Source organism: Lepisosteus oculatus, chromosome 13, assembly GCF_040954835.1.
Source record: "Lepisosteus oculatus isolate fLepOcu1 chromosome 13, fLepOcu1.hap2, whole genome shotgun sequence".
Classification (NCBI taxonomy): Eukaryota; Metazoa; Chordata; class Actinopteri; order Semionotiformes; family Lepisosteidae; genus Lepisosteus; species Lepisosteus oculatus.
In genome coordinates this window covers 13,591,093-13,618,952 of record NC_090708.1, presented here as the reverse complement: position 1 = coordinate 13,618,952, position 27,860 = coordinate 13,591,093, and the positions used below count along the sequence as shown (strand labels likewise).

Genomic DNA, 27,860 nt, shown 5'->3' with positions numbered 1-27,860 from the left:
GAGTTTCACAAAAAGGTTTTCAGAACTGTTCTACACCACGGCAATCGATCATAACACTTATTATGCTCAATATCGGCTGATGTACTTTCGCATAAGAGCGTCGATAGGTAATCGATAAGCCAGCAAAACATGACCGCAAAAGCAAAAACCAGCAAAAAAATTATAGATCCCATGTTTTAACCTTATTTCAGGCACCCAAAAGAGTAGTTATACAGTATATCCAGAAAGTGCTTAGTTTTACTCATCTCCAGACCTTTGAACATTGAAAGGGTTTAGCAAATTTTGAACAAGCCTGCCTGGAACAAAGCGGATCTGATTGGTGAAAAACGCTGTCATTCATTGTGTTTTCAGCCATTCAGAGCCTTTTGGGGATGGGACTTCCTCGGGGAGTTTCAGGTTGCCTTCTTCCTGCATTGCAGCTGTCAATCATTGATACAGAAGGGATGATCAATTATATTCTTATCAGAGCTCATTGTTTTACAACCGTAGGCTAATCTGAAGTTTTTTTCAATGCCTAACAGCAGAAAAGGCTTTCTAGCAGTGCCTAGAGGCTTTTTATAGCAGTTCTGGAAGTTTTAGACCAGTTGGCCACGTTTTTTTACGGATATTTTCAATCTTGTACTTTTACAATCTTCTGTTCCCATGTGTTTTAAGAAAACTACCTTATTCCAGTGCTCATCCCCTTGCTGTTTTCCTTGTTTACCCATGACTGCGTGGCCAGACACAGCTCCAATTCCATTCACAAATATGCTGATGACACTACCATCATGAGCCGAATCACTGCTAAAGATGAGACAGCCTACAGGGATGAGGTCAGGAACCTGGTGGAGTGGTGCATTGACAATAATCCCTCCCTCAATGTCAGCAAAACCAAAGAACTGGTCATCGATTTTAAAAAACAGGGTGGGGACCACAGCCCTGTTCACATCAGTGGGGTGGCTGTTGAAATGGTTTGCAGCTTCAAGTTCCTGGGTACCTTCATCACTAATAATTTAATGTGGTCCCAGCATGTAACTGGAGCGACAGAGAAGGCACAACAGCACCTTTACTTCCTCAGACAGTTGAAAAAAATTGGGCTATCTTCAACTGTCCTTACCACATTTTACAGGTGCGCTATTGAGAGTGTGCTCACGTGTGGTATTACAGTGTGGTTTGGCAGCAGCCTGACGTTGTCACGGATGTCAGAAGGGACAAACCATGGAGAGGCAGGAGAGTGGAAAAAGACCCCATGCGTAGCGGTGGAATGGGGGATTAACCCAGGCTCAGCAGTTCAGGAGTCGTATAGAAACCTATGCCCTCAGGCAGCGGACGTGGGGCAACCTGGATGCTAGGCGGGTCTCAGGACATCCGAACATCAATGCTGAGCGAAGTTGAATCAGTGACCCGGAAATATATAGCCCCAGAGAGAGAGGCACCGGAAGGACAGCAAAGCACAGGAAACTAGAGACAGGACAGAGTAGGAGCGCCCTCTGGCTGCAGAGGGCATGACAGTCGTCTGACCAGAAGGCATTAAAGGGGGTGATCTGGTCAGTCCAGTCCATCATTGGAGTACAGCTCCCCTCTATTTTTGATATTCTTACAACTCGCTGTCTCGGGAAGGCTGGAAGTATCGCTAAGGATACCAGTCATCTTGGTTTTCTCATTTTTCGCCCCCCTTCCCTCTGGCAAGCGTTTTAGGAGCATAAAGGTACGAGCAGTGCGAGCTGGCTCACACTGATGTTTTTTTTAAGTTGGATGTTATTTAAATTGTTGTTGCTGCTGCTGTTCTGTGTTTATGTTTTTGGTGTTTCCTTAATGTCTTTGTATTGGAGCATACATGAAAATAAGCATTTCATTGCACTTGTGTATACGACAATAAACTGAATTGAACTGAAGTGCCACATAGCGATCGTCTTTATCCAGTGAATCACCACGAAGAAGTACGCCACAGTACAGTGAAGCAAATTGCATCCCCCGTAATGTGTTAGTTTTAATGCACATTCTGAATGGCTACATCTGTACACTGATCATTCATTTCCAAGATGAAGTTAAAAATACAAGGCAAACAGCCCCAGGGGACATATTGATAGTTTTTAAATGGCATCAGATATCCTCCCTTACCAAATAGCTGTCTTTCTGTGGGTGTCTGTATTAAGTGTAGTTTTAATTCTTTTAGACTTATATACAAGGGCAGAGTGATGGCTCTGTGGCTAAGGATCTGCACCTGTGACTGGAAGGTTGCTGGTTCAAATCCCACAGCTGGCAGAGGAATCCTACTCTGTTGGGCCCCTGAGCAAGGCCCTTAACCCCAACTGCTCCAGGGGTGCCGTACAATGGGAGACCCTGCACTCTGACCCTAAACTTCTCTCCCTGTGTCTGTCTCCACGGAGAAAAGCTGGGGTATGTGAAAAGACAAACTCCTAATGCAAGAAATTGTATAGGGCTAATAAAGAAACATTATGTTACAGTACCTTGCACACTGCTGAGCATAACTGAAGTTATAACAACTTGTAGCTGTGAATGTGAAAGAAGTATGAAGATCAAAACAAAGTGTATTTTATTAACGTTGCCATCAAATATGATATTTTGTTGTGTTGATATCATTTCTTATTTTAGAAACTAACTTGTTTTACAAAATAATTTCTGGTCTGTGCTTTATTGCCTTTCATGTGTTCTTTTTGTTTTAACTGATGTATGATGCATACATTTAAATGCCATTTCCTACTCTTGGACCATTTCGTCTTTTTCCAACCTGTATACTGGCACAGTATGCATGGTGCTATATCTTGTATTATTGATTAAAAGATCCCCCAGTCCCAATGGGAAGCAGTTCAGACAGGGGTACTGGGGACAGAGAGAATGTAGGCACTCAGAATGATTAGTGCATTCTATAATGGTAACTACGGTGACCAGTGTGTGCTCCAGGCGCCATGGAGATGTTGAGTGTGTGGACTGCCTCTGCTGTGAACAGCTCAGCTCCTGACAGCAAGGAGCCAGGGAACCTTACTGATTTTTTCGTGCCGTCAGACTTTTCAGACTCTCAGCGCTCAGCTGGAGTTAAACGATTTGGATTTGTGTCCAAAAGTATTTGAAAAGCTACGAGGGGCTTAAATTAATTTAGTAAGATCCCTGCGTTGCTAGATCGGATTGGAAAAACAAATTCCACGTTTACCTGTGGGGCTGCAGTACTGTGGGGGGGGTCTTTAAGGAGTTCATAATACAAAACAAAACTAAAACTGGTGTTGGGGGGGGAGAATAGAAAAGTGAGGCATACAGTCAGTTACAGAACAGAAATGAGTGCTCTCTTAGGTTTTATTAGAGGATTTTAAGTTTTGCAAACTTGGTGGCATCAAGCCTCTTGCATTGTCCTATCACGTTGGAGTTTCCACCAATATTGTTTCAAAAGGTTCAGACTGCCAGTTTGTTTCTGTCATTGCCTATTATTACCACTCCTCTTTTATTATAAAGTTCATCTCACTTGATCAATGTGTGTTTTAGCCTTGATTTGTCTCCTCAAACAGAGGAATAGACACAAGTCATCTTTGTGCTTTTGTGTTCTGTTTTCTCCTGACATACTGTACAGTGTCCAAATAATGCTGTTCTAGTTGAAAGAGCAGTCTGTGTGTGCTTAATTATATACACCCACAAACTGTACACAGTATTCTAATCTTTTTACCTGAAAGATTAATTACAAAAAAGCTTAACAGCACCACTAAATATGGAAATATACAATGTATAATTGTGTGCAGTGTCTTAACTAACAGGTTTCAAACAAAGCCTCACTTAACATCTTAAACTTAAAGTTTGTTTCTAGATTAAGGATATTGTATCTGAGCTGAGACACTTCTTGGTTTTCATATAGCTTTTATTAAGCAGTTTTAAATCTCCAGAACACTCAGCACAAAGGACACAGTGTACACATAGGTTCACTGGTTATAAAATAGTTTCACGAGGAATGACAACGCCCAAAATCAAAGCGTAACAAACTATTGTGGAGCGAATGTTTGGCTTAAAACGCTTGGCTGAGGGCCGACCTCCTGGCCATAGGACAAGGAGGCTAGGACCCCCTCGTAGGGTAACCAAGGGGCAGCTGCAGAGGTGGAGTTGGGGTGCAAAAGTCAGATGCGAGGGAGAGAGATATCGCATTTGGTATTTATAGTGTTCGGTGGAGGAAGGACGAAGGGAGTGATTGCTATTCACTGACGGCTGGGAATGATTGAGCGTGGTTGTTGTCATCCCTCCTGAACTTTCATTAAATAAATTCCATAAATGTAGAATGAGAAATATATACATATCTGAATATATTTTACATTTATACATAAAAACAACAGTACACAAGACCACAAGACATAAGCACTTACAGGACTACTATGTACCAATAACAAAAATACCCCAAATCAGCCTATGTATCACGATCTGCAATGAGACCATTACATTTGTAATTAAATGTAGTCTCATAGGTACTATACATCTACACACTGTGTGATTTTATACAGGGAAAAAACGTCAAGCAGTCTATAGCATGGACTCAAGGACAAGATTTTACTGTGCAGTCAGACAAGATCTGAATGTTTATACTGAACCTAAGGACGTCTTGATGGAAATGCTGTAATGTTTTGTCAATATTTGTCAATGTTTTGTTGTATGTTAACAATTTTTAGTTAAACACACAAAGACCCAAACAACAATTATTTCATGGAAAATAAATGTATAGTTAGATGTTAATACACTGTATATTCTACGTTCCATCCCCTTATTAAGTTTCTGAAAATCAGTTTAATTATTACTAAAGCAGCTTTCAGGGTCTAATAGGCTTTTAATTAAAATCTTGATAAGAAACAAAAAACAGAAAACATGCACAGATGAAACAGTTCAAACAAAATGAATACTGACAGGTTTTCAATAAGAAATGCAAGACTGTCAGAATTAAAACATTACAAATTTGGTATCGTTCCACTGTTCTCTCTGCTGCCACTGAATTGCTATCTGGTCTACAAAGGAAATGACAGCTTTGTCTCTTACTGTAGCTGAACATCCTCTGAGTAGAACAAATCAGTTTTCATGCAGACAGCAAACTACAGTTTACAAGAATAATACTCAATAGAAAACCTCACTATTTAAATGTAGACTGTAAATAACATTGCTAATGTAAAATGTTCATTGTGAATCAGTATTTGTTCCAGTGGATAAAATAAAAGTTCCTTATTGTTTTCACAAACCAGATTATATTATCGCTTTGCCATTACAACTAATAAAAATCAAAACTTTAATATTCAAATGGTAGGGTGCTATTACTTAAATTTCATTCAGAATGTAAAATACTGGGATCAGTTTGTATAAAACGGTGCTTAAGTGTCTTTAATTACTTGATTACTTTAATTACTTGATTACATGTTATTTATGTTATGTTATCACAAGTTACTGTTATTGCTATTGTGTTACTGTCTATTGTCTTACCTTCTGTCCTATTTATATAATGCACCTGAGTGACTAATGAGAAACACTTTTCATTATACTATGCACCTGTGTAAGTTTAATGACAATAAAGTTTAATTGAATTGAATTGAATTTAACACAAAGAAGAATTACTTTCAAATTTCACACAGAATTATAAGGTCTCCATTTATTTCTAATCTGAGGAACAGACCTAAACCATTTTATGACAGTGCCAACATTTCACGACTAATCACAACTCTACCAGCACGTCACCTTAGTTTTCTGCATTTTAACTAGTCTGTCATCAACCCTCACGGACAGAACTATCAGGGAAGTTTGGATAATCGTATGTTTCTTGATTCTTCTCACAGTTCTTTCCTTCAATGCACAGCATCACTGGAAAATTCTACCTGATTCACTCCATATCATGTAATCCCAATACTCACTTCCTTAACCATGTCTGCTTTTTCAACTCTTCACTCCCTATCTTCCCCCCAAGCACAAAATTCAATCCTGTTTGGCCAGGGACACCACGCCACCCATAATGACCATTTGCACCCTTTGACACATCTGCAGCTGGGTTGTTCTCTCTTATTTCTCGCACTCAGAACACACGCCGGTCTCTGGATGCTCTCACCTGGGAGTACTCAGGACTACAGCTGAGCCGTGTAGACCTTCTCTCCTTATGCTTCGCATACAAATGACCACGCATACCTCCTGTCCAGCACTTGACACCCCACAGGCATGTAAGCCAGCTCAACCAATTGCTTTCAAGCCCTTCCTCTGCTGGTCCCAGAGACAGACTAAATGCCCTTCCTCCTGGCTGTTGTTATACACCCTCAGCTAGCACAGATGCATTGTCAATTCCACACAGCCCTCTCTCCCGCTTTCTAGCTGTTACCTTGGCTTTTCTCCGTAATCAATGGATTTCTCTTAAAGCCTCTTACTCCCTCACATATCTACAGTATTCTTAAAAATCTGTATGTAGCGTATGAAGGGTAAACACTGTTTATTATAACTCTGATTATGTTACAGGAAAAAAAAAATACATTCAGACCTTAATATTTTCAAGAAGCTTCCCAGACCAGAGGATCACTAATATTGAGCTGTTGTACATTTAAGTCAATAGCTATAAAAAGAAAATTAACCTTCTCTGGATACACCACATCACTCATTTTATGCCAACAAACAGCTGATGAATAGAATAAAATACATTTAAAATAAACTTGCATGTTCTCAACTACCCGTCCTAAGTTCTTTTTTGACCATTTCGGAATTGCACTGAGCTGAAAGTGAACACAGAATATTAAATTCGCCTAACCATACCGAACACCACAGAATATACTTGGTGAGGATAGCCCAGCATTGTTTGAATAATATTTGTTTTACAAATGAAAGAAAATGTTTATGTTAACGATACAAACCAAGAGATCTGCAGTCTCCTTATCTACAGTATTCTGACAAATGGTTCATCTTGATCTCTTTTGCATATTCAAATTTGTAAAAAAGGGTAAAGTTGTTTCACAAAACAGCCAAATACCCACATATTTCTAGGAATATGTGATGCACAAAATTGTGTCTTGACAACTTACAGTAAGTTATACAGTATATGGACTTATTTTGACTCGAGCTTTTAATCAGATCTGCATATATTTTGTATTAAGTATGCATATAGCTCTATATTCATATTTGTATTAATATTAGTTCATATTCATAAACATAGGATATGTACTTTTTGTGGTCTTCCCATCTCAAACTAGGAGTTTCATAGTATATTGGTTTATGATATTATGTGCTGATAATATTTTAATTAGGCTAAGTTTAAGAGTTATATTGTGTGTTAAAAGTACTTCTGAAAGGAACTGCAAGCTATATTATAAGATCAATTAACATAATCATTATTTTATCAATATTTTATATCAGTATTTATCAATATCATTATCGCATGCCCAATAAATAATCCCTGATCAGTATTTGTACCTCCACCGAGTGTACGCCTCCTTCTGCATTTGTATTTTACATATATACAGTACATCCTATAGATTATTGCAGATGTGTAAAGCATGAAAATGCTAAACCGGATTAGTTAATTGCTTAACATAAAAAATAACCGTTTCTCTAAAATGGCCCTTAAGTTTTGATCAGTTTAATATAAAAAAATAAAATACCCGTTAAAAATGGTCTCATTGGCATGTTTCAGCGAGAGAACTGCTTCCACATCGATTCCGGATCCATCGACACCTACTGTAGGTCTGCAATCAGCCATTGTAATGAGCTACAAGCAACACGGGCGGCTTTGATGCGTCCCAAGAGGACCCCCTCTCGCCCACGCTGTCGGTGCGGTTCTGGATGAGAGTGGAATGGCGACCCGCAGAAGTCACCACAAAGTTGCGGTTGTCATTGATAGCCCGGCGAGCAGCACGGCACGGCTTCGTGGTCTTGGATGAACTCCTAACGCTGGAGCCATTCGCTGGGCGCTGGCACATCAGGAAAGCACGGAAACATCTGTAGAACTGAGACAGAAGGCAAAAACACGATCAAATCGGAAGATGTGAAAATCTTCAATTCGTGATACATAGGAGTGGAGCAGATGGCTTGGTGATTCTTACGCTTTTTTGTCCATTCTTTTCCGATATTCCTTTGGCTTTCTGCACTTTGCTTTATTGAATCAATCCGGTTTTTACTTTTAGAGAAGTAATAATGTGGAGCAATTATTACTGCAATTCGAATTTCAGTCACTCGTTTTAAAACTCCCAAGACTAAATTCATACCACGGGGATGTTTTTAATTTTTGAAAAAAACAAAACAAAAACCTTGCAAATTAAAATCCACATTGCTTGGAAATTAATTTGAGAACAAAGCTCATAAAAAGGGAAATGCAAAATTGTTCAAATCATTCTAGCATGTTCTATTAGTGGCTAATGTTCTTCTTCCTCTATACTACAAGTAGAGCCTGTATCTTTCAGATGTTTTTCCTCCCTTTTTCACAGACTGGAGCTTTAATGCTAATTATTTGTTAATCTCTCTAATAGGATTAAATGCTCGCCTAATTACGTCTCAGATACATATAAAGTTATGTACATTTTTATTGCAGGACCGTTGCTTAGCCTAGTACTTTAATAATTGAAAAGATATTTGTCGGGAAGCTGAATGAATTATGTTACAGTTCTTTGATTTTAAATGTTTTGTCCACTTTAATCAAAGATGTTATATTGTGAAACTGTTTTCATGTTTGTACTGTAAATAGTCCATGTAGACACCATTAAGACTTGTAGTGATTTTCTAAATTCTTTTCAAGTTTATAAGGCTTATATAGTGTATACCGAAACTTACATGTGGTAACACAATGAATTCAAAAATGGTAACCTGAAGAAGGCTTCAAGGCCGAAAAGTGTTTGCTTTCTCCCTTTTTTTCAGCATGGAATAAACCTATTACTTGTTCCTTTGCAGCCTATGCCTGCTGACGCAGCTCCCAACCTGAACTATCTTAAGTCAGCACAGAATGTGTCGATCAACCTAAAGAAGCCAAATGCTCCCTATGGACCCTGAGTTCCCATCATCCCTCATATTGTACATGGATGTCAATGAGTATTTTTAGAGAGACTTTAAGAGTTATCAGTGCAAAGTCGATATGCAGTAGGAGACAACCACAAGTTCAGATTACATTTTCGATATTAAGACTTACTGTACGTTCACATGCTTAAGTCTTACTAAGAAAAGCGTCACTTTTTTTAAGTGCTTCTGATGAACCATACAATAGCAGAAGTGTGCTAGAGTGCTCAAAAAGGACAGAAAAAAGTGGATGCATTTACCTACTTTTGGGTCATGATTTATGCTTGAAAAAGACTAAAAACACATTTCAATACAATGAATTGCCTGCTTTAAACGTTTCTGCACACTCTTGTTATTTGGGGAGCATGATGGTGAAAAGTTAAATGTACATTTTCTCATGTAGTTACATTCAGATTTTTAAACCTTAAATGTCATTCAAGTACAAGTGAGTACCAGTTGAAATCACCCTGGGAGACCTAAGTGGGCTTTTATCAACTTTGTATTTTTTAGTACAAATCTCTGCATCTAGTGTGCCAGTGACACCAAAAAGGTGTGAGGAGGTTTACTGTACATACGTTAGACTTGCTCCGGTTATCATTCAGCTCATGCTAATGGAACCAATATATTCTGACAAATCTTTGCACATCAGGAAGGAATACAGCCAACAAACACAACAAGACTAAACGCTGAGCTACCAGTACTTCCTTTAATGACATCATGCCCATCCATCCATTTTCTAACCCCTTTATCCACACAGGGTTTAGGGGAGACAGAGCCTATCTGGTCAAGCAAATGGGCGTAAAGCAGGGTACACCCCAGACAGGATGCCATCACGGGGCACACATAGACACAGGTACTCACAGGCGCACACCAGAGGCAATTTTCCCAGAAGCCTATTTACCCAACAACATATCTTTGGACTGTGGGAGGAATCCAGATGAAACCTACAAGAATATGGGGAGAACATGCTCCACATAGCACACATGCAGCAGATTAGAACATGGAAGATAAAAGATTGCTTAAATTCAGATGTTAGTAAGTGACAAAATGTAATCAATGCCCAAGAGTCCATTCTTACAATACAGCTTCATGATATGACATTAGGTCATTAGTAACATGAAATTGGTTTGGATTTAATATTGAAAGTATTTTGTATATTTTATACGTTCATGACGATGACTTAGTTAATTGAACCCCAGCTACTCCTGCTCCTTATGTTAAGGTTTCTTTCGCTGACTGAATGGGTAAATTACATTTACACCACAAATCAATGGAAGTCCTCACTTACACACGAAAATCTGTATTTTACCAATTAATGAGGAGGTATTTTAACGAACAATTATTAGGGAAATGTTTTAATGATTTACTGCACACACTATTCTAACAAAACAGTATTACTGTAATAGGTGGAATTAATATTTTTGTTAAGCAGCAAAAAGAGAAATAATATTCAATGACATGCATTGCTAAGTTTGCCAGTACAGTGAGACCAATGTGGATTGGAGTTCAGACCACGGAGGAGACCTGAAACCACTATAACCTATCAATGGGATAATTTGGTAGATACAGTATACCACTATCTTCCTGAAAAACTGTTTCTGAGGAGAGTGCATTAATTGCAGGGTCTTATTCACACTACAAGAATATGATTATTTTATCAAGGAGCACCGATATTGATCTATTGAACAAAATGCTTTTGATTTCTTGTCAATTTGGTGCACTCTGTATACTGATACGAAATAGGTTCAACATTGCAGGTGAAATGAAACTTTTTCAATGCTGTTTATTAAGATTATTTCTTATGTCTCGGCTTGGGTTGATGCAGTTTTCCTCAAGAAAACGTAGTGTACTTAGTATACTGTTGATGTGGAAGGTACACTTATAGTATACTACATTTTTCTAAGGAATGCCAAAGTTACAGTGATAAGTATATCAAAAACTGCTTAACTCTTAGATTTTATCTTTTCATATTTCTTTAAATGTCTTACAGTTTTAGAAAAATATAAAAAACATGTTATGACAAGTATGCTGCATTAATATAATTAGTAAATAACATTACTTTCATTATTATAATCAATGGAAATGATTGATTATTATCAAGAATGGGTTTAAATACTGTATAATTTTTCACAGCCAATATCTGGTAGTGACATGTATAGTATTTTGATTTTCAGAACTTTTCATTTCTTAAATACTGTGCAAGCTCTTGGGAACTGGCAAGGAACAAAAAAAAAACAGAGCACTTCAGTTTATATTAATCCAAAACAACACAAGGCAGAAACGAAGGTCACTGTTACTGGCCGTGACTGGGAAGTTCCCTTGATAACTGCCCCATTCGGCCAAGCTGTAAATGGCTATTTGGTGTAAGATTAGCGAGCATTAATGCTGTCGAGCATGAAACAACTGTTAATATTTCCCTGTTCAACTTGAGCAGTAAAACATTACAGTGGGCTAGCTCTAAGCTGATTACAGCAATATGTATAGAGGTAAATGGTAAATATTTATATTTTAGGAGCCTTTCATAGGTTTGTGGCATTAGAAGAGTTTTGATCAGACAGAATATGTTTACGTTTTTGGAATTAAACCACAGAGTGAACAGGAAACAATCCAGACCGCAATCATAGTTTTGCTAAGAATTCGTATTGTAGATAAAAAAAATGATATTTGGAGTGCTTTATAGATTCATGTTCAAGAAGCCCCAAAAGCTGCTTTTCAAGATTTCATCATTCAATGTCTTTAATGTTGCACTCTGAATAACAATCAAAGAAGAAATGAATACATTAAGTGTGGCATTTTTAAACTTATTTCCTTTGTCAAAAGGCTGCAATGTGTAAAGATTAAAACCAAATGCAAAAAAATCATATATGATGTTTGAAGCCAAACAATTTGAAATGAAACAACCAACATTGATGAGATCAATCAATTTCTGATAAGCATGTTCGTTAGACATGAAGCTGCTTAAAGGTTATTATAAGTATTTGGACAATGGTTTTGGCTATTTCTCAATTTTTTCAGTTTTCCAAGAGCTTAGTAAAATAACTCTAAATTTGCTATGTATTAAAATTAAAAGTGACCAAAACCAATAATGGATGTATGATACTGATATTAAACATGCCACTGCTGAAACACTTATACAGTATGTGATGTGATGGGAATAATTTCTATTTTCCTAGATATTTGCTACTGCATGATATTTTGGGCATCCAAGCAAACAAAGTGAAAATAGGAAACATTCTCAAAAACGTTTTGTTTCATAGCACCTGGTACTTCAAATGCATTTCAGTTTTCTGCTTAAGGTCATGAGCATGTAGAGCTCAGTGCTGCTTATTATCCTTCTGCAGAACTGTCAGAGGTTTGCTGCTGAATCTCCAGTGAGGTGAGGTGCCCTGAACTTTGATTTGGTCACCTTAGGTTTTTCCAATGGGTAACTAGATTCAATGGACTAACCCATAAGGATTTTTCCAGTTCTGTTTTGAGGTCAGTTTTTCAAATGATTTTCTAAACATTGTTATGCCAACACATCAACAAAGTACCCAGGGTTTATGAACAGCCTACAAAGGCATGTATAATGTCCCAGATGACCCAAACAAAAATAAAACCAAATCCTTTACAGATTCTATTAGGTGAGCATCAATGATAGATTTTACATAAATGTTTATTTTCCATGCCCAGTAAAGGGATTTAAGGAATCCTGCTAACAATTAATTTGACACTCTTACAAGTTCTTCTGTGCTAATAGAATCTTTCTGTTCTAAATTTACAGATCACAAGAACTTTTTGTCAGGATTAATGAGCTATAAAGTTTAGTTGGAAGATAATTAGCATACAATATAAGAGAACTGAATAACAATAAATTTCACCTGACAGGAGTGCAGGGTCTCTTTCCATGCACACCAATTATCCAGGAGCAGGTGTTTCACGGTCTCTGAACATTGCCTGACTACCATCATTTTACTCTGTCTTAGGTTTTAAGTCACCAGGGGTACTTGGAGTGAGAAACTGCCTGCAGCACAACGTTTGAAATGTCTTTCTTTCATCTGATTGTTTATTCATATTTTTAGCCACACCTGCTGCCTATTTTATTTGTAAAAGTTGACAAGTCTCTTTGATGAAAAAGCATGTAGTTTTCCTGGAACATCAGGAAGATGATTATCCTGAATCGCCAATATAAATTTTCTCTCCCCATAGCTGTCACGGACGTCCAAAGGGACTAACCGTGGGGAGCAGGAGAGCGGAAAAAAACCCATATGCGAAGTGGCGAGACGGGAAAAAGGCCCGGGCTCATAGTGCAAAGAGTTCAGGAATGCCGTATAGAAACCTATGCCCTCAGGGAGCGGACGTGGGGCGCCCTGGTGCTAGGAGGGTCTCAGGACATCCGAACGTCAATGCTGAGCCAGGACAGAGTGCAAGACCCGGAAATATATAGCCCAAGGGAAAGAGAGGGACAGGAAGGACAGCAGACCGGAACCTAGGGACAGGACAGAGAAGGAGCGCCCTCTGGCTGCAGAGGGCGTGACAATAGCACAGCTTTTCTGGCCATGAGCTGTACAGCACTTGTATCCATCAACAGTTTACATCAGAGCTAATTCAAATATTTCAGAGGTACCATACCAAAAAATATGTTAGCTGTATTAATCAAGATTAAAATACAATGTCAAACCAAACTGAATCTACTAATTCTCTGGACACGTGTCTTGAAGGCTGATGCCTGCTCTTTAGTTTTAAGTGACCAGAACAACTTTGCGCTGTTCATGCACTAATCACCCGCTACTAGTATCGGTCTATCTTGTCCTGCGCCTCCTCCCTCTCTCTACCCTTTCTCCATTCTCACACTCCTGCTCCCAGAGCTCATTCACTCGCCACCCTACCCCTCAGTGGTAGAATGAACTACCCACAGACCTCAGAACTGCTCCCAGCTTATCCTTACAGGGGTCCTAGAGTGTATTTGTCACACCCTGTACACCTAGAGGGCGCTCTACTTCTGTCCTGTTCCTAGTTCCCTGTGATTATTCATGTCTTTCTGGCGTGTCTTGTTGTGTAGCCTATTTACTGTCCGTCCTGTGTCTGCTCTGCTCCTGGCTCAGCATTGAGGCTACGAATGGAGTGAGACCCGCCTGTCACCAGGTCACCCCACATCCGTGGCCTGAGGGCATAGGTTTCTTGACCGACATCGTCCGACCCCCTCAGCCTGGGCTCACCTCCGTGTTGCCCCTTTTACCGCTATAGACAGGGTCTCTACTCCTCACCTAGTCATTCCACGACATGCCCTTTCCGACATCCGTGACAGTATTGGGCAATTGTAACAACTGCCAATTGCAGACCAGGTATATTGGTAATAGCACCTGCTCACTGTGAACAAGGTTTCCATACCTACAGGGTGAGCACATTTCTAAACTTTATTTTATATCACAATTGTTCCCTGTATTTGCACTTGCCTTAATGTTGCCTAGAATAAGAATATCTGCTGATGTACAATGTCATTACATTAAATCTTGAATAAACTTTTCAAGCACCCTGCAGCTGTGTTAATATGGACATATGGGTATGAATCAGCAGGGGAAACAAAGGTTGATAAAGAATACTGATACCTTTTCTTCTTTTTATAATGGAAAGCGATTCATTCAAAGCTGTTGTGTGCCACAGTCTCTGACACTTTTCTTGGAACCAGACAATGGAAACATTTTTCAAAGATCCTTTCTGACTGTTTTAACGTCCCAGTCCATAATCAAGAAAAAAAGCAACACTTAATGTTTTTGTTTCCATCTGAATGGCAGCCGTTTTAAAATTTTGTCTACATCCTAATTTTGTCTGCATCTTGGATTTCACCTACTGTGACAGTTAATTAAGCAGAACCATAATAATGGTTTGAAAGCCTTTGGGGATAAGAGTAGTGCTCTTTACAGTTATAAGCAATTTTCTTTCTTTTGGTTCAGGGAAGATGCAATGTTTGGAGGAGCCCTGGCTTGCTGTGCGACACTTTGGATTGTCTTCAAGCACTTGTTTTCTATTAGCAATATTTAACCTAGCAAAGCAATTGTGTCCCTACAGAGATAAACTGCAGTTACCACTAATTGCAACCACACAGTTGAGGGCACTTACAGTACAATTAGCTCTTTAAGAGAATTTGAATTGTGGCATGCAGAATGTAATGACAGCATGCAAAATGGATTCACACAGTGATGACATTTGTTTTTTGTGAAACAAAAAATGTCCTTTTTTTTACTCACCCCTGTCCTCTAGGCCCCTTCCTGAGGCTCAGCCTTGTTTCTTCGTCTCTTCATAGTGGGACAATGCTACTTGTGTCTGTACAGCATTTTTAGTCTTCAACTCGCCTCAACTCACAATTACCATAGTACGGGCTGGGAGGAATTGAAGACTGAAAATGACATACAGGATTACATATTTCCCACGTCCATTAGAATAAAACCTAATTCCTGAAAGTTTTATTGATCTAGGAGCTTAAATAGCTGCTAGAATGATCTTACTGACACATACAAAAACACTGGAGTGCAAAATTCGCATGTATATTCCAATATATAGACTACAGAAGAAATGAGAGTACTGATGATATTAATAGTATCGCTGGTATTAAGTGTACAGCAAGAAACTGAAGTGGTGTTGTACAAACATTCCTTAAGGTATGTTTCATACAGCATAACATCATTGATAAAACCCAGTAAGAACTTTGCATACATTATGAGGTTCGTATGTTTTAACTCAGCACATGCCTGAAAAAATAAGTACTCTGTTTTCATTTATTTCAGATATACAGTATAAGCATAATTTATTGCATAAGAAAAAGGAATAATTAAATCCACGTCACTACCACTGGTTGAAAAGTAAAATATATTCTGTCCTTTAAGTTTTTTTTAACAAAGATAAATAATATTGCCAACTTCCTGGATACCAACAGGACATTAGGGGGGCTTCCTTGCACAGTTAGGACAAATCAGATAAAAAATGCATCCCTTCAGTGTCTTTTTGATATAATCAGGCCATGGATAGGTAAAGATAGGTAAAGAGGAGAGTGTCTGGTCTCTCTACCATTCTTTAGCAGATTATTAAATTGCAAATTGTATTTGAGTAGTGTTGATTTAGGAAAACTAACATGTCATTCTACTGTAATTTAATGTATTCGTATCCTAAATGATTTCTTCTGATGGTGTAGGAAATGGCAAATACTATATCAGCGTCTTTCTGTGTGCCTGTTTCTTGATCTAAACTAGAAAGGAAAAGCAAAAAGCAGAAGCCTGTGATTACAAGTTTGAATATTTGTAAATTAAAATGTGATTAAATTCAACATCATTTTGCAGCTGTTTGTTTTTTATCATGGTGTTTCTGGACATGACTCTGCTTAAGTCTCAGAGAAAATTTGTTTTGATTTCAAATTGGCATCCATTTGGCACCTTTACAAAGATATCCTCTTTAAAGGAATATGAAAGAGTGAATTGAAATGTATGCACAGCAGCACAAGTAACTGCATTTTCAATTAGTTAATTTGTTTCATTTCAGTTGATGTTAATTTTACATAATATGTACTGCATATAAATGAGGTTACACACAACTATTCATGAGATTTTGGTTGGACAATTTTCAGTTATTCCTTATCCCATATTTACTTTTTAGATGTATTTTTCTTCTTCCTCTGCATACACCTCTCACCTTTTAACCAGCAACCTCAGGACTTTAAAAAAACAATGCCTTGTGGGAAATTAATTAACACACATTTTTTTATTACTAAGAGCATCATGGTCACACCAGCGTCCAGCATACCAATAATTAGAGACAAGAAGATTGATCAGGTTTGTTCTAATTTCAAATGGGATATCCACATCCATCATGAGATTCCTATCTGTTGTATGTCACATTTCCTTGTGACAGGTAAGATGAATGGATGAACTGTGTATGATGAATGGTCAAGGAAATCCACCAGATGATGTATACATGTTTCTACTTCAGTGGTGCGCAGTGTTTTGTGATTACAGTACATGGAGACACTCCTTGTCATTATTATAAAATAGATTCACCAAACTATATATATCCCCATGTGTCATCACATTTTTACAACTGCCACTCCCTCCATGTCCTGTAAAATTAAGAAACGGCCCAGAGATGTCTTGGTTATACAGTATGTACCAAACACAGCAGATAAGACTTACAAAGGTATCTGAAAGAAAGGAAATTGAATTTACAGTACATCATTTTTTACATTTGTAGCACTAGCACTCTGTTAATTTCTTTCTAGATTTGGAATGTTTTAAGTTGACGTACAGTTATACACACTTTCAAAATTCAGACATAATTATGGAGGGTCAAATGTGTTTTTTCACTTCCTCTCTCTCTCTCTTATCCTTTCCTTTCCAAATGAAATAAAAGGGAGCAGGAGCCTATAATGTAGAATGTGATTGGCAGGATGAGACATTCTGTGAGATCGTGTGTGCATGAAATATGGCCAGTTTAACTGTGTCCTAAAATACTTATAAACATTAGCTAGTGTCATCTGGAGACAGTTCAACTCTTGCACAGAAAGATTAAAAGTAACGTAGGTGGCATATAAGCTGAAGAAGAACAATTGCACGTGCTAATTCAATAATAATGGGCAAAATGGTATCCTGGTGATTAGCTGTGATGTCCTCCATCTCTGGGAGTCCAGGGTTTGACACTGGCTATGCGAAACTTGCTTGTGTGTCCCCTGCTGGCTAGTTTCAACGGACTGTTCTGAATCATCCCATTCTCTGCGGTCCTTTGGTGAACCGGGGTCACTTTTGGACTCGACTAAACTGAGATATTTCAAGACAATCTTTTCTATTTCATTTTCCATAAAGATAAAGTCTATATTTGTGACTATGAGGGAACACACAGGGAAAGCAGTATGTAATATATGTACTGTACAAATTCAAGTGGGTAGCTGCGTCAGCATGCATAGGCTGCAAAGGAACAAGTAAAGGTTTATTCCATGCTGAAAAGAGAAGAGACACAATGTTTCAGCTGTGGGCCTTCCTTCAGGTGGAAACTGAAGAAGGCCCATCGCTGAAACTTTGTGTCTCTTTTCTTTTCAGCATGGAATAAACCTGTACTTGTTGTTTTACTGTATATGCATGTTAGATGAGTTGTGCCTACTGTAGATGAAGGATTATGTGAGAACTGAATTTTCTCTTTTCCACTGGTTCCCTGTGCATGCTTTCACACTTTATAAGCAATCGCTTTATGAAATCAAACATTCACATGAAACTACTGACTGACAGAAAGAAAGAATGACAGACAAATGTAGGCTATAGAAGTATGATTGTTTTCTAATAAATTAATAATTAACTATCGAAAAATTAGGGAAACTTTTAGCTTCTGGGTGAATGAAGTAAGAAAATGCAAAAATGAAAAATATCTACGATTGTCCATAAATTGAAGCTTGTTTAATTGCTGCTCCAAGCAGTGATTAAAAGTATAACCTCTCACAATGTTTTTCTCCTATTGTTCCATTTCCAAGACCATTATAAGGAAAAGACACAGTTATAATAAAGTTAAGGAACATCACCAATGTACAAAGATTAATCTGACACATCTATTCAAAAGAAATGTTAATGTCCTAAATCTGCAGTATCTAAATGTAAATACATTTTGATTATCTATGATGGTTTCTCAATTTAATCACAGGGCTCTGATGATAAATCAAGTTATCTTGAATCTAATGATCAATCTAATCATTATTAAAGCTTCATTTAATGCCAAAGATGATCAAGCTGCACGATAATTACTCCACATGCAAGGATTTTCCACAAATTTGGTGCTAAAATTATTTGTACTTGAGTTTTACCTGCGCACTAGCTGTCAAATTGATAAATCAACGGTGAAACACACAGCATCTACAATAAAACATATGGGGTATGACAAATCATGCATTTTAATTCTATTTTACTTTGTATTTATTTTAGACATTTTAAATTGCTTTTTAATTTAAATTATTTGTGTACTTTATATATGAATAGTCATAAAAAAGTATAATGCATATTTCTTTTTATAATTATTTTATATGCATTTATTATATAATAAGAAAGAATAATAAAGAAAAGGTATATATTTCCCCAGAACTACTGTACTACACGTTTAAATAAGAAATAAATGAACAAATAACACGTTTTATTATAACACACCTGGAACTCAGACTTCAAACATTTTCCATGGAATCAATAGTGTCTCTTGTCTCTTTGTATATACTGTGTGTTTTTGTACAAAGGAAGAAGTGTCATGTCATGTCCCAGTTTTATGCTGTGGACATCATATAATAAATAAATCATTTAATAAAAATAAATACAGTATAACCACAGTAATAAAAAATAACAATAAAAACTATTTGGAAGGAAAAGTATAAGAATATGGTCAGGTTCTGAAGTCTTTGACTATTTGCAGATTAGAAGAGCTAATTGCTGTCACCAAAGTGATTTTTCATGTCCTGGAGGATGCCTTTGGTGTCAGCTTGATAAAGTTCTACTATGCCCCTCGGCAGCTGTCTGTATTTTCCCTGTCAGTCATGCTCTTTTTGTTTCCATTAATAACTACAGGAGCACAAATCTGATGGAGACTACTTCACATTATTGATAGTAAAACATAGCATAAAACACAAAGTGAGAATACAGGTTCCATCAAAAACATTTTTATCTCCAGCACTCCTTGACACTGCAGAAACCCTATTTAGTTCTGTTCATTTTTGTACCATGTGTGACATTTCAGTTAAATAAAACCTGGCTAAAACCTAGGCAAAAGGAAGCTAATGTACATCTTTTTTTTTCTAAAAGAACACACAGAAAAGAAAACTAAAGGAGGGAAAAGTTATATTAATTAAAAGGGCTTTTCATAAACCATGAGATCATGTTCATCATGATCGTCAAAATACATCTCGCCCAATCAATATCAGTTCAGTGTTGCACATTTCCTCAGTAAGCGGCAATTTTAGCAGCCTAAAACTTTTCCCAAGAATTCAGTTCTTCAGTTCAGAAGTCTGACTGATACAGTACCTTGAAAGTTTATTTTATCTTATTTAAGTAGTTTCTTATCCCATATGACTTAAGAGCACCAGTCACTCACCTGCTTGTTCAAGAATATGTATATGATAGGGTTGAAAACTGTGCTGGACTTTGCGAGAAGGGATGGGATGATGCTGGCCTCTGGAGTCACAAGGCCAGACTTCCCGAAAGTGGCCAGGAGGGCGACAATCCCATAGGGCAGCCAGCACAGCAGGAAGCAAATCACCATGGCTAGCACCATGAAGAGAATGCGCTGCTCCCGGGAACGTCCCACAACGGTGCTGATGACACTGACCTTCGAGAAAAAAATGCAGGAAAAAAAAAGCCCCATTAACAAAAAACAGAGATTAAGAAACTGCTGCTGCCTTTAAGTACAGTCAGTCCTTTCCTTGAAGGCTTTCCTCTGCCACATCAATATCAAGTTCAAGTTTATTTGTCATTCCAGCCATATACAGAGGGGCGAGATATCGTTCTCCAGGTCTATGGTGCGAATACAGACAAGGCACTGACAAAACAATGCTATAGATAGACAATGTAAACACAGACATTTCTGACAGGGTACAGGGTACATGAAGTGCAATGTGCACAGTGCAATTTACTTTACAGGATTGTGCAAAGAATACATCAGACAGTATGCCTGCCATTAGGCAAAAAAGAACTAAGTTTCCAGATTTGGAGTACATGTAGGTGCAATAGGTACCAGGAGCTTGTTGAAGAGTCTGACTGCCTGTGGAAAAAAATATATCAATCACATCGAGGGAACCAAAACACTGAAGGATGGTGCTGACACGCATTGGGAAAAAGTAAGAACAACTTTATTTTGGAAGGACTCCGAAATAAAGAATGTTTGCCCACTAACTCAGAAGTTGAAGATAGGTTTTTCAGAATGCTAACCACGGACTGACGTTTTCAAGGCAGCTCTCTAACTGACAAATGCCTCACTTTTTGCCAACAAAACTGGTGACATTTGAGTACATACAACAGTGAGAAATACCAACAGTGTGAGCTGTTGATGGCTGTCATTTTACTGTTTCAATAGACGGTGCAATACTGATTATTTTGTATGTGTAAATTTGATATGATACTTTTTTTTTTTAAGTCATCTGCATCATGAATTCTGCTTCTTGAAAAAAATGCATTTTTTAAACAAATTGTGTTCATAACCTATTGCTGTCCTTTCTAAACTGATCATTAGCAAAAAATATAATGTCCTTGCTCTTGTATTTTAAATGCCTTATTCAGCTACCAATGGCTTGAAATTATTATCCATTACCCTATTATCAAAACGTCAGTGGTAAAAATATCAATAAAATGATAATATTCCAAAATGGCTTGCAGTACAAAGAATTATTAACTGGAGTTAAAATAATATTGTCATAGCATGATCAATTTTATTTTTTAATGTTTCGATCTGGAAGGACAACTGAATGAAATTATATATAACATTTAGAGCTGTCAGCACTGGCAGAGGCATCATAAACTACAGTACCTTCTAATTGGCACAGGAGCACCATTTCAACCTGCTGCCTGAGGCAATAAGCATGCTAGTGTTGCTACAAAATGGAGTCAGTACTGTAATTTGAAGCTTGACAAGTTGTATAAGGTTTCTTAACACCTTTAGTTTCACTGATCGGTACTGACCCCTCTCGGCTAAAGTACTGTGTAGTAAGTCTTCCTGGCCATGTACAGTATCTGTATCTGACAAGAAACACAACTTAATGCTTATAATTTCAACCACACTTTAAAATATAACTTGGAATCAAATACTGACATGGTATTGTTCAATTACAATTATTATTGTAATTACAAAGACACTATCCTATTTTATACACTACATTATACACATGCAATTTTTAACTTTACCAGGTAATTGTAAATAATTGCATATGTGTAATTATACAGTAAGCAAATGATATATTAAATACCATAATTAGGATGTACAATATTCCCATCTTCGCATTTTCTAAGCGCTTTATCCAATACATGGTCATGGGAGAGCCGGAGCCTGTCTCCGCCAGCGACAAGCACAAGGCTGGATACACCCTAGAAAGGATGCCAGTCCATCGCAGGGCACATACTGACAGACACACATGCACTCACACCAGGGCCAATTTTCCCAGAACTCAGCATGATTTTGGACTGTGGGAGCACGCAGAAGAAACACACATGAACACTTAAAAAACATAGAGTAACAGATACGATAATCCACATAAATTGCACCCCAGGACTCGAACCCAGGGCCCTAACATTGCGAGGCATTAAGGCTTACCACTGCGCACACCTACCACCCATAGACTCAGTCTTAAAATCAATTTAGTTAAATTATAATTGAGAAATAAATTCTCAAGTAACAAGTACATTTTGGTAAATACTCTGAATACAACTGCAGTCACTGATATACACTGTACTGTATATATGTAGTAAAAGTAATACTTGAACGCTCACATGTATTTGTCATCTGTTATTCTCATAAAAGAAAAAGGTGGCATATGAACCTTACTGAAAAATCATACATTCCAGAAAAGACCTAGGCAGGATTTCTGAAGAGCATGTACAGTATATATGAACGTCTCTAGGCATTGGATTTTGACATGTTCCACAAACCAAAACGTATGAGTGGGAAACAATCAAGACCATTGATCAAAGCTCTTGCAAGTGAATGAGATTCAATAATGCTTGGTTACAGCAATTGATCCGACTGACTCAGTTTTAAGATACAATTACGGCATGGTGCACCACACCAGGCCCCAGAGAGTTTCCAGAAAAAAAAAATCAGATATGAGCAAAAAACACTCATCCTAAACCTGGTTACAACTTAGATCCAACCGACTCAGTTTTGGGATACAATGAACGCGCGATGCACCACGCTATCCAGGCCACTGAGAGTTTCAGAAACAAAATTTCATATAGGAGCCAAAAATGACTCGTCCTAAACCTGATTTGGGTTCCAAAATCCAGCACTGAGCTTAAAAAATGTCTAAGTAGTGTGTAAATCCTAACCCTAACCCTGCCTGGGGTTTCAACTAAGAATTTTCCACGATCTACAGTACATGAAGTCATGTGAGTCTCAGAACACACTTTTGAAACAATAATTGATACACCATGTTGCCTTGTTGCCTTGATTTTCTAAGCCTTTTGTATGCTGTTTAAAATTTGGGGAAGAAGAGCAGTCTTCTGGAAAATATTTTGCTGACCTATCTGTCCTACAAGGAACATGCTGTCACACTGATGTGTCCTAATAAGAGTGAAATTTGATGTTAAATATGCAAAGGTGGTTTAGTTAGCTCTTTTCCCTCCACCCCCAGGAAATGTGAAATGGCAAGAGCTAATTTATATTTGTTATCATAACTCACATCTATTTATCAATCCCTTATTTGGAAATAATTGTGTGAGGGGCCTAAGAGCCATTTGAGGCAGAGTGTTAAAACTGCTGAAGATTTGCAGAGAAAACTATCATTCCTTAGTGAAAATCTTACTAAAAAATATTTCTCAGTGATGATGAAGACAGCCCGTTGTCCCATTTCCATGCCTGCAGGGCACAATTGGAATTGTGGAACATAGCTTAATGGTCTCCTATTTAACGGCCACTGCAAAGTGTCACAGCTGTTGTTACAGTGGCAATTACAGCATGGGAAATGATCTGGCATTAAGTCTGTTGTCATCATTCATTTAGTCAGTCACAGTAAAATGGCAATAACAGTACTGGTAGCTGTTACACATGATAAAATACAGTCCAGCATTTTAGTGCTCATTCTTAAACCTCACCTAGATGTTTTAACAAGTTGTTACGAATAAAAAAAAAACAGTGTAGTCCTTTTCCACTCAGCTCTGGGCTAAAATACATTACTCAGAAATAGGGAAACCTGTAAAATGCAGTACTCAGGAGAAAGCTATGGGATACAGTATACTAACTTGTCCTGTGATGACTGTGACACTTTTTTTTTGTAATGAGGTTTTAGTGAAAGAACACCCAGCTTTCTGTTTAAACCTTTTAGTATATCCAGTAACATTTCAATGAGTTGTATATAACAGATTTAGGTCTTCTCAAAGCATAATACATTCTGTAAAATAAATAAAATTATAAAATAAGAAGCAATTCATTGCTATAACATACAGTATAACATAATAACATATGAATCTTGAGTTGTGTAGTTGTGTATTTTCCTGTGTGTATAATAGAATATATGCATTTCACTTTTCATTTTATCATCATAAACAACACGGACAACATAGTGGATATTTATACAGTATAAAGAATTCTGTGTGAAAAAGAAATCTTGTGAAAACAGGTAAAAAAATACACCCACTGTACAACAGGAGTCAACAGCATGTTACTGTAGCATACTGTAGATCATATTTTTTCTTTTTTAGTTGGAAAACTCCCCTGACTGCCTTTTTTTACAATAACTGCCTATTTCACTGGTTACAATTAACGGTATTGAAAGTAACAATAGTTTAATAAACTGTTTTACACTGGGACTGCCCTCAACCAGCAGACATCCTAAAATAAAGACCGAAAATTGTTTCGGTTTTCACCATAAAAGGAATTTGCTGATGTGGTGACCCAGTTTACCTGAGGTATGTACTGATGTTCTATGTTGTCAGATGCGATAAAGTAATAACGATACAGTCATGCTTTAAATTGGATTGGATTACTCTAAGAAACAGCAGGTGCGAGTGGAGGCACTGTTGTTGCTTGGAAGTGTGTCATGTTTGCCTCTGGTCACATGCCCCAGCATGGTGTTAGAATCTTGTCCAATAAATGAAGCATTAAACTGAAGTCCTGTCTTCCTTGTTGACATTAATTATCCAATGGCTCTCACTTTTCGATGAGTGTAAAAGACCCAGCAGGCTGGTCAGATTCTGTCCATCTTGGCTATATAGATTTTAGAAGTCAGGCCTCCAGTTCAACATTATAGAAATAAAACATCTGAGAGCCCTGAAATCTTAATTTCAGCCTGTTCTGTATGATAGCTATCAGTGGAACCCAGCGTTGCACCCTGAAGATCTTTCAGTTATTGAACAGCCAAGAAAGCTGCAATAACAAGGTTTCAGAGGAAAGGCTAAGAAAAACCGACAGCATACTGCAGTTCTTCTCTTGTGGAAAACTCAGTAGGACGGTTTGTCAATAGGATGAACATTAGCATTTACTTAAAAGATGTGACTGGTTTCCCAACATTTCTTCAACTTACTATACAGTAAATCTAAACATTCCTTGTTTAAAGAAAGAAATGCAACACGAATCTTAATGGAGTTTTAAATTAATATTTTGTGAGTAGGTTTGTAAAGCATTTTACTGTACATCTCTTAGGCATTTCACTTCCCTCTCATGATTTTGAGTTTGTTTACCTCGGAATGGTACCTTATATCTCAGCAGCTTACTGATCCTGACTTAGAAACTTTTGCCTGCCTGCGTAAAATATCCCACTTCTTCATTATTTGCTTGTGCTTATTATATGTGGATCCCTCCCACCACCCTATCTTCACTCTTGCACCAGCTCCCTGGCTCACTCTTCATGAATGGGAGGCAAGGGTTCAGACAGCCCTACTCTCAAATCTCATTATTAGAATTACGCCGTTTCTCCACTTTCATTAGGATTCGACAACACCGCTGAAATGATACTACGAAGCTCTGGCATTAGAGAAAATACCACCGCGATTATACAGTACTTTCCCTCTAATGAAGCAGAGCTGTGCGCGCTCTTCAAATCACTGTTTCAGAATCTGGATGTCAGCTCAACAAATGCCACTGTGAGAACAAATTTTTCAAGAAGAAAACATGCTCTTCCTTAATTTTATAATTGCTGGGTTTAAATAATATACTAAATAAATTAAGCAAATAAGTATCTAGCCAATTATGTTATCTGTTTACTGCCCTCCACAAGACATCCACATGAGTGATTCTGGTTTACTGTGTTTTAGTGTTACACTTCGTGTACACGGTGTGCCACTTCACTTTTGTCTTTACTTGAAAACATTTTTTTTCTAGTATCCGACTTTTAATTTTTCTTTCACCAGCATTATTTTATGATCGCTACATATTTTTCTATACTTTTAAAAACATTTTAGCAGGGAGGAATCATAAGTAAAGGAAAACAAATTTCCAAGGCCTTCTTTTGGAGACAGACAGATGAGGTGGAAGAATAATGTGAGGTACATGTTGGTATACAGTATATTATATAGCTTTAACAGCAGTTAAACCCACTGCTATATTGAGCCAACTGGCCATAATTCACCATGCTGCCCAGAAGAGATGATGAATTGGGACTAGAGGAGAGCCATTTTTCATGTATGCATAATGATATGGGTGAATGTACTGTATACTGTATGTAGATAATTTCTCTTCATTGTGTAATATTTGCTTTGTTCAATCTGTGGAGAATACAGTGTAGAATCCTATAATGTGTATAATGTATATACTGTAGTGTATAATCCTTCATGTGTATGAAGTCTAATAGAGTACTTCTGGGTTCTTGGGGCATACCATTCACAGAGAGACATCTTGCTATAGTGTTATACTGTATGACAAAGCTAGGAGAACATTATTTAATATACAGTACACTTTAAAGTATATAATATTACATTGTACCATAAACTAAACTGCAAATGACAAAGTGGTAGATTATTGATGTATGTAATAGCTGTACAAAAAGAAACTAAATCAAACATGCTTGACACATTCCTATAACTTAAAATACTGTACACCACAGTCATTTAAAGCTTCTTACAGTATTATTTCTTGGTCTGCATAACATCATACAAGGGTATAAACAGACGTCTCAAACTCAGTCATTCATAAGTGCCATGGTCGAGACATCCGCTAATGACTATATGCTGGTGGATTCTTCGGGTCCTAGGCTGCTGATCAAGTGTTAGACTGTGATTGTGAACCCATTTGACAGGTCTACCTGCTTTGTGCTGGCAATGTTACATTTTGATGTTATGACCAGTATTGTAATATCTCAGACCTGGACTAATGATTTCTGTGACAGTTTGCAACTGCTTGTTAGTAAATTCAGCTTGGTGCATACCCAGTACTTGATTCCAGTCATCGCTGGGTAATTATGAATGTGTATTGAATAGATAAATATTCTTGTTATTAATTTATGTTTACTTGACATTTTCTTGTAAATTCTGCACACAGAACCACTCATGCTCCAGTGAATAAACTAGATATACACCTTGCACATTCAGGGATTTATGATCTGTCATATTAAATGGCTTTTCTTTGTCACTAGTTTTAATGTGAAAAAATTTGCTTTGTTAGAAGACATACATTGGTTGGAACAAGAAATAAGTGGATGATATATTTATAAATGTATATACATCAGGCAGATTCTTTTTGGGGGATTTATGCTGTTGTCAGTATTTTTAGATCAAAGTACTTTTTATTTTTTATCTTTGTACCATTAAGTACTGTCTCATTTTTTTCATGTCTTTCAGTGTGTCTGCTTCATTTCAATGGTTAAGCACAGCTATCTTGACACCTGGCACCTTTGCAACTTGAGTAAATCTGAGTGATTATCTGCTTTGTTGCATTAAGAGTATCTGGATAAGAGCTCCACTATGCTTTGAGCATAAAGTGTCATTGGTTAATAGTTTTTCAGCGAGATGCTTACATGGTTCACTTAATACTGCAAGGGACATTTCTATTATTTTTTCCACCTTATACCCTATGGGATTCTTCTTTCTGTGTCATACTGGAGTCTGAAATGTTTTACCCAGATTTCTGTTACAGCTAGTCCTTTTAATTTTATCACACTGGATGTCTGCCTTCTCAGAGCTATTTGTCTGAAAACATAGAAAAGTACATCTTTAAGAGCTTTATATATTTTATGAAATTGAAATTGTACAGTAGTCTGTATTTGAAGACCA

General features: G+C 37.4%; 1 protein-coding gene across 2 annotated transcripts in view; it reads right to left on the bottom strand.

Annotated features, from left to right (window-relative positions):
* Positions 1-3,832: 3,832 nt before the first annotated feature.
* tmtopsb (teleost multiple tissue opsin b) overlaps positions 3,833-27,860 on the bottom strand; it is a 40,357-nt gene continuing 16,329 nt past the window's right edge. Inside the window, exons 3-4 of one of the 2 annotated variants that reach the window (XM_006637783.3) lie at positions 20,047-20,280; positions 3,833-7,928 (exon numbers count right to left, since the gene is read on the bottom strand). In XM_006637783.3, the coding sequence (XP_006637846.2) occupies positions 7,674-7,928; positions 20,047-20,280 (489 nt within the window). In that variant the 3' untranslated portion in view covers positions 3,833-7,673. The remainder of the gene's footprint in view (positions 7,929-20,046; positions 20,281-27,860) is intronic. The other variant, XM_015361081.2, reaches the window with a different exon arrangement.